This window comes from Centruroides sculpturatus, unplaced genomic scaffold, assembly GCF_000671375.1.
Source record: "Centruroides sculpturatus isolate CEXI.00-Female unplaced genomic scaffold, Cexi_2.0 scaffold45, whole genome shotgun sequence".
Lineage (NCBI taxonomy): Eukaryota > Metazoa > Arthropoda > Arachnida > Scorpiones > Buthidae > Centruroides > Centruroides sculpturatus.
The window spans coordinates 127,660-135,856 of record NW_019384310.1 but is presented as its reverse complement, the minus strand read 5'-3'; the positions used below and the strand labels follow the sequence as shown (position 1 = coordinate 135,856).

Genomic DNA, 8,197 nt, shown 5'->3' with positions numbered 1-8,197 from the left:
TAATATGACAGTAAAGATCTTTATGGTATAGTCTGAAAGTTCTTGCTTGATTCCTGTTTTGCAAGTTTGTTTGCTATTTCATTTCCTTGGAGTCCTGTATGTCTGGGCAGCCAATAGAAGGCTGTTGTATTTTTTGCATATTTGAGATGTTTCCCTAATCCCTAACTGATTTAGAACCGGCATGCACGTTATTCTTCGCATTGTAAAATGACATTGCACATGTGTCAGGACTTTTGTTTGAACAAATCTGACCTGCCATCCGGGTCAGCGATTTTGAAAAGGTGGCAACACTAATGGAAAGTAAGTTAATCATTTCCGAGACTTCAAACAACATTCATTTCGATAAACTTAAAACAGAAAACACACATAATTTAAGATAAAAATAAGACAATTAAATACTCTGATAATAAATTAAACATGAAAACAATAAATAAAATATTTAAATACTGCATAATAAAATAAAAATTGCATTTATTGATTGCAAACTGTCAACTGTGGCATGTTAAACATGGCTGCCAGATTCACCATGTATGTACATGGATAAATTCTTTTTCATTTCAATCAACATTAGAATCTTCCTCTTAGACTTTGTTGCTTCCACACATTTCTTGTATGTCATAGTTAATAAGTAAAGGTTATGTTTGGGGTTAAACAAAGTTTTTGCTATTTTTAATAGCTATCCTTACTTAAGATGTGTGATTAATAACAACAATTGTCAAATTTAACACATCATTGCTAATGTAAGATTGTATTTTGTTCAGCTTATTTTATTCATTTTACTTCCCTCTTTTTTTTTTTTGAATAAAATCAAATTGAAATGTCTTCAGATAAAATGGCGTATGGATGCAACTGTAGACTTACAGAGAATCCATAATTGTGGGCACATGCCCCAAGTGTCCATAATACTTGGGGCATGTGTCCACTTTTTGGTCTGGGTTGCCCTTTTCCTAATTCCCAAGGGGGCCCATATCCCATCAACAAGCAGCAGGAAATTCATGACTTCTAGCCTATTCTACAAATATAATATAAAAGAAACTAATGAGCAATATTTGTCCACTGTCTCTCAACTATTTTTGTATAATTATTTGTTTGTCACATCTTGAACAAAGCCACATTTCTCATTTTCAAGGCCAAGTTAATCCTGAGTGTAATCTCCATCACATTGTAGGAACACTGATCTGACACTGAATGAGTTTTTATAATTAGCAGGCACTGCAGCAAGTATATTACGCTTTACAAGTTCCAGAAAAGATATAACACTATACAAATAGTAAAAAAATTCATAACACGTATGTAAACTCTGTATGGGGAAAATGTTCCTAAACTTTGAACATGTCAAATGTGGTTTAAAAAGTTCCATTTAGGAAATTCTGAACTAAAAAATACAAAATGTATCAACACCCAAAAGCTATTGACAAAGAAAAATTGCAGGAAGAGATTGTGTGTTATTTGTCAATTTTAACAAAAGTAAATAACCAAACACACCAAAATTAAATATTTGGTACTTTTTGTTTCATTGGCAGCAGAAAAATTGCCAAGTAACTATATCATTATTTATTAAAACCTGTAGTAAAACAATATTTTTACTATCAACATTATCATTTTCATCATCTTATATGTATATGAAAAGTATACACATTTTAATGTTTTTGTATAAAAAAAAAGATAACAGACTCATGCAAAGCTTACTTTTTATATACTTTTTCCCCCTAGAAATTGTATTTAATAAAAATGCTGTTCCTTTCCATGTTCAAAAACATTTAATTTAAAAGCACCACAACAGAAAAGTAGAAAAATTTCCTGAAAATAAAGAATCATTATATAAATCTACAGACATCATCTTACATATCTTAAAAAATTGAGTAAGAATGGTTTTAAAAAGCATTATAAATTATTGTGTAAGTTTAATTAAAATTAATATTAGAGTACGGAGTACAATAGATAGATTGTAAAAGTAGCAAATACATTTGTAAAACATGAAAATATATAATAATTCACATAAAATATTCATCAATATGTTTGGTTATAAATTTAAATATCAGATAAAAGTGGATAAATACATATTTCATAAGAAATTATACAACTATGAAAAAAATAGAAAATAGAATATTAGAAAATACTTAAAACCTGGTAAAAATAGAGTAAATTCTTAGTTATTCAAAAAAGTTTTATTTTTGTATTTATGTAAAACTGCACAAGTATTTTGAATATCACATGACTGATTCAGTTTTGTTTTGTCAATTTTAATGTACATAACATAGTTATAAAAATAAAATTTGACACATGGAAGTTTGTGTGCATGCAAATATAAAATCACAAAATTGAAAATAGCTTTTATTTTTAAATCTTTAAAAATTTTGTAAAATGTTTGTCAATCAAAACAAAAAATATATGATATTTACATTGTTGGTTGGTTGGATTTGGGGTTTTAAGGCACAAGGGTGGCCTAGGTAGACCAAAAAGTGTCAGGTCTAGCCAGCTATGTTGTTGTATGCTCTTGAGTCTAGTCTTGTCATAGTTGTTCTATTGTACATCCTATAGTTCTGTATATAAGTTTACTGCCTTCAGATATGCCATTGTAGGTTGAATTTGTCCATTCTCATCTAGTATATTCCATAGAGCATCATCTGAAGATATTTGTACTTGAAGCAAGTACAAATATCTTCAGACGTAGGTAGAGTTCTCTGGCTGTTTTGTACTGAGGATAGTTAGTAATTTATGTTGGGTGGTAGTTGGAGTGTGGCAAGTTGAGCATATTGATTGAGTATCCCTTGTTAGTAGATAGTTGTGTCAGTCAAGCAAGTACTATTTCTTCTTTCCGATTTTTCCATTGGCTGGTTGGTCATTTTATTAACTCTGATTTTCTTGTGTGTAGTTTATTGAATTGTTTGTNTCAAATTAAATTAAACATTTTTATTAAAGTTAAACAAAGAAAAACTTCATTTTTCGAAATTTTACGAAAAAGGATATATACATTTCCTTCCCACGCAGCCGTTTCCTATCTCTCGGGAAACCGAAAAATGATTCATAAGGAACTTATCCTAAAAATCGCCGATTGGTGAAACCCAGTAACATGACGAGAGGGATAAAAGAGGGGTGACGACGAGAAAAAGGGGTCCGTCCGTCGTCGCTGTCGTGAACACGGTCCATCATCACCGTTCATGATCGGGGAAACCCCGTGCCGATCCTCATTGCCGCCGTCCGTTCCTCAAGACAACTTGTCCGATCCGGTTAGAAAACGTCCGACCGTCCGATCCGAAATCGTAGAGGTATGATACCCATTAATGTAAACTCTCTCTCGGCGTGGTCCCTTCAAATAACGCGCAAGTAGGTAGTTTTTGTATGTTAGGATTATGTTGTCTAAATAAATATTTGTTTGTTTATTACAAAGTCGTCTTTATTTCGAGTATCGTTCACACTTTACCGACGACCCCTCTCACCTCCTCCACTCGACCTGACAAAAGAATCCCGACTTTATGGTATAGAGAAAACATTATCCAAGCCATCCACTGACCAGTGGGCAGTTCTCACCCAACTGTTGCCTATCAAAAAGAGGTACGACCTCGTCCTACCTCAGGCTACCCACATACAGTGTTGTATAATTGACTAAGACACTACTGTTTGAAGATCATGCAAAATAAAATTTAGGAAAATTCAATATAAGTTTACAGCATTCTAATACAAATCTTCAGTTACCCAAATTCAGATGCCCAAAAACTACAGTAAATTATTCAAATCTTTAATATGAGTCATTTTATACATGTGTAATTTAACATCTATACAGACTTTTCAGTAAATATATCTTTCAGTATTGCACAGTTTTGATTATATTTCTTTAAATTTTGCAAAAGAAAAACTCACTGATCTAAACAGAGTTTACAATTCATACTTTACATCACAAATTGAAATAAAACAATTTGATATTCTGTTTGAATATAAATAAATAAATATGAACATAGAATCATGAGCAATAATATGCAGCTGTTCAAAACCAATTTATTTTACTACTAATTATTTTAAATTTTCAAATGTTCTAAAGTTAACTGATTTTTGAGCCATTCTGTAAATAAAAACTAACCTTGAACAGCTAATAAAGCTTGGTCCTTCAATACTTGCAACTTGGCATCTTTTCCTTTAGTTTTAAATTCTTGTAGATGTTTCTAAATTACAAAAAAGTTTTAGGTCATAAAATAGATTTGAAGTTTTCAGAAAAAAATTTAATGTTTTCATGAGGTACCAGAATATGTAGATTATATGATTAGCATTTCCTTAATTTTGCCCATCACAGATGGATCTGATAACAAATGACACAAACATTAAGAATGACAATAGAATTCTAATTATCCACGATTACAAAGGTCTTGATTGAATATGAATCTGAATCCCACACAAAAACAAACTGATACCTTATGTTACAGTAGGTAAACAATACAGACTGCCCTCATTTTATGCCTGTTTGATTTACGCTGATTAACAATAATGCTGGTTTCAAATTTTCTCCCCCTCCAAAAAACTTTCTACAGTGTGTAGAATAGAGTATTGTTTGTAAATGCTAAATACAAACATTTATATAACAGTTAGCATTTAATATTAAAACTCAATCAGCGGAGATGAATAATGATGAACCAGTGTGTGTTATAAAGATAACTACTACTGATGCTCTTAAATAATTTCTTGCTAATGCCAACTCATTGGTTGAAGGGTGTTGAAAAAGTGACTTTGTACAGAGAAGTTTAAATGAAGCCTTAGTAGCTTATTATGAAATTCTCAAAAACAGGAAAAGAAAATCACAACAAATAAGTTTGGATTCATATTTTAAGAAGATGCATGATCTGCAGCCTAGCCAGTCATTGATAGATGACCCTCAACTGGGACCCATCATTGCAGACGTGAAGCTTCAACCAGTGACACTGCTTTACAAGATCAACATAGTGGCAGCGTAAAAATTGCAATGTTGATTTTGACTATAAATAAACAATACAGAAATTATACTTAATTTATTATTACTCTGTCAGTAAATTTCAGTGTTAAACATATTATTGAAATATATATACTGTACATATATATCATATATAAATAGGGATGCATTCCAGTTATCCATCCCTATTTATTCCATAATAAAATGGATTTGCACTAATTTTATTCATGCCACTTCCTCCAGGAATACATCACTGGCATAAAAGGATGGCAGCTTGTATTTAAAAATATATACAAAACAGATTCAATAGAAAATCAGAAAAATGCTATTAAAATTTGGGAAGATGAATGATACTGTGTTAATTTTAACACGCAAAACTTCCAAATTAGAGTTAATAGTAATCATGACTGGCAACACTTTTGGCACACAAGAACATAAGACAACAGACCAAAAAATGGTAGTTCTCCAGCAATGCATGAAGGAAGAGCAGCATAGTGCTGTCTGATTTTTGATAAGCAGGGTGTGAAACTGATCAACATCCATCAGAACATGTAAGCATAATATGGAAACAGCTATATGGGTTGCATCCAGGTGTGCAAATGGAGTTCTAGGTTTAAGAGTACCATTTTATGGAAGATTCTCCATGACATTCTCTAGCCTTGGAGAATCGTCCACAGAAACATTATGCTGCTCTTCTTTCATGCATTACTGGCAAGGTACACCATTTTCTTGTTCAATAGGTTCTTACATTCAACAGTGCTTCTATTTGTGATCACTATTAACTCTGACGAACGTTTTGTGTCAAAATTACCATGATATCGCTTGCCTTCCTGAATTTTAATGGGACTTTCCAGTTTTCTATTAAATTTGTCTTGTATATATAAAAACAAAAATAAAATACCTGAATATGATCCAAATCTTTCTCAATGCATCCAGCATTAGAAACAACATATAAATAATCATCTGATACTTTTGTAACAATTAAATCATCAATAATACCACCATTTTCAGTAGTAAAAAGAGTCAAAGTTCCCTGATTATCATTTAAACCTTTATTTTAAAAACAAAATCTTCATAAATTAAGTTATGCAAATATATTATTTATATTAATAGTTTTACCTTGAATATCAGCAACTGTAAGACTTTCCATAAATTCAATACTGTCTTTTCCATGAATCTCAAATTGCAGCATGTGAGAGACATCAAAAATACTCACATGTTTCCGTGTGTGTAAATGTGATTCGGTGATGCTTTGATTGCCATATTGTACAGGCATTTTGAAGCCTGCAAATGGTACCATTTTTCCTTTCTGTTCCAAATGAAAGTCATGCAAACAAGTTCTTTTTAATTCATTCTATAAAAATTATAAAAAATTTTATATCAATATGATCAGATTTTAATATGTTATATTAAACAACAAAAGAAATGCAAAATGTGTAAGAATGCATGCTATTATTTACAAAAAAAATAACTTTTATGCAGAAGGAAAAAGCAAATTAGAGAAAAAATTTCATAAACTATAATATTCCAGAAATTATTTATAAAAAGAACAAGCAATTATTTCTTGTGACATCATCATTGTAAGCAATTTTTAATCATATTTTTAATTTATTTCATTTATAATATATGCTTTCCACCTCAAATTAGTAGTGGCTTGCCCCTGTACATCATACCTTTCCTTTAACAATAGATTTGTGACAGTTATCTATTAACTGCTTTCAGAGGAAAAGTTTTGAATTGAAATAACTGTGTACATTGAAAGTTTATATGCAGTTAATTGGAACCTCCTGTCCCTAAGGTTTTCATATCTGGTCTCATCTTTCATCTATCTAATGTTGTTCTTGAGATTAAGGAAAGATGGACAGACATATGACAATGGAAATTCATAGGTCAACAATCTTTTCAAATTGCAGCCCAAAAACAAACTACAAATGTGGTTTATTCAGAATTGTAATAGTAATAAATAAATTCTTAAATATTCTAATTATTTTGAATTTTCATTTACGTATCTACCTGTAAAATGTTAAACAAATGAAAAAAATATGATAAAAGTCTGTTCTCTTTCTTTAGAATCATGTATAGTAAGAACAATAATTTATGCAGTAAAATGAGAATAATAATAATAATGGCTAAATTCCTATACTCAGCAATCTAGTTTTGATCACAAATTTCCTGCAAGTTTAATGTTTCTAAAATAAATGGTCTATAAGCAATATATATTTTATTGCAAATCACCATTTTTAAAGGTGATGCTCTAATCATGATTGGTTACTGAATGTACAGTACCTACCCTAGGAGATGGTTTATCCAGTCTATTCCATCATGCAATGATGGAGAATGAATCTCAGAAATTAGTGTTATGCTTTGATGTTTCCATCAAATTACTGTAAATGTATAGTACATAAGGAATCAGCAGGTCATATAATATAAGAGAAAACATATGCTTATTTATTTTTAAGTACTTTCAGAATAACTGTTTAATTTATATAGGTGAAAATTACACCATTAAAAAAGTTATTGTGCAAAACCAAAACCATTATTGTGCAAAAAAGGACTTTCATTTGAAAAATATATTTTGCCTGGTTGTGGGAGAAAACAATCAACAACATTATATCTGAAGTTGCAGAAATATTTATAACTTTATATTATTAAATGACAATGATAATTATATTAGACATCACACTGTAAGTTGTATGTAAATTGGTATTTTATTTAATGTAAACGCCAATTTTTCAAAAAAACATTTAGTCTAATTTTTTTAATTTTATACATGTGTTAAAATGTATCAAATGCATAATCATAGATATTTATATGTAATACCATTTATTTCAATACAATATTTAATACATTTATTTGAATATTTATTTTTTCAGATGATTTTAGATGAACATACCGTGTTTCCCCGAAAATAAGACAGTGTCTTATATTAATTTTTGCTCTAAAAAATGCACTAGGTCTTATTTTCAGGGGGATGTCTTATATTTCCATGAAGACGAATTCACATTTATTGTTGAACAATACGCTAAACAGGTTCGAGAGAACACCTTGCGACACATTCAACTTAACCTTTTTATAGTGTCCACATCGAGCTCGATGACCAATTAGTGCTTACTGAACCGTAGCACTATGCAAATGTGATGTGGCGTGATTCCCAGCCGACCAATTAGCGATCACCAGCGATAACATTATGCAAATCTGTGATTCCCAAGCCATAGTCTTATGCAAATCATGCCGTGTGGCGTAATTGTCTGCTGACCAATCAGTGGCTGTACTTTCAAC

General features: G+C 30.7%; 1 protein-coding gene across 1 annotated transcript in view; it reads right to left on the bottom strand.

The window, feature by feature from the left end:
- Nucleotides 1-8,197, bottom strand: part of LOC111621127 (aminomethyltransferase, mitochondrial-like) — a 50,677-nt gene that overhangs the window by 21,710 nt on the left and 20,770 nt on the right. The window contains exons 2-4 of the mRNA XM_023363201.1: nt 6,038-6,272; nt 5,820-5,968; nt 4,079-4,160 (exon numbers count right to left, since the gene is read on the bottom strand). Coding sequence (XP_023218969.1) covers nt 4,079-4,160; nt 5,820-5,968; nt 6,038-6,272 — 466 coding nt within the window. The remainder of the gene's footprint in view (nt 1-4,078; nt 4,161-5,819; nt 5,969-6,037; nt 6,273-8,197) is intronic.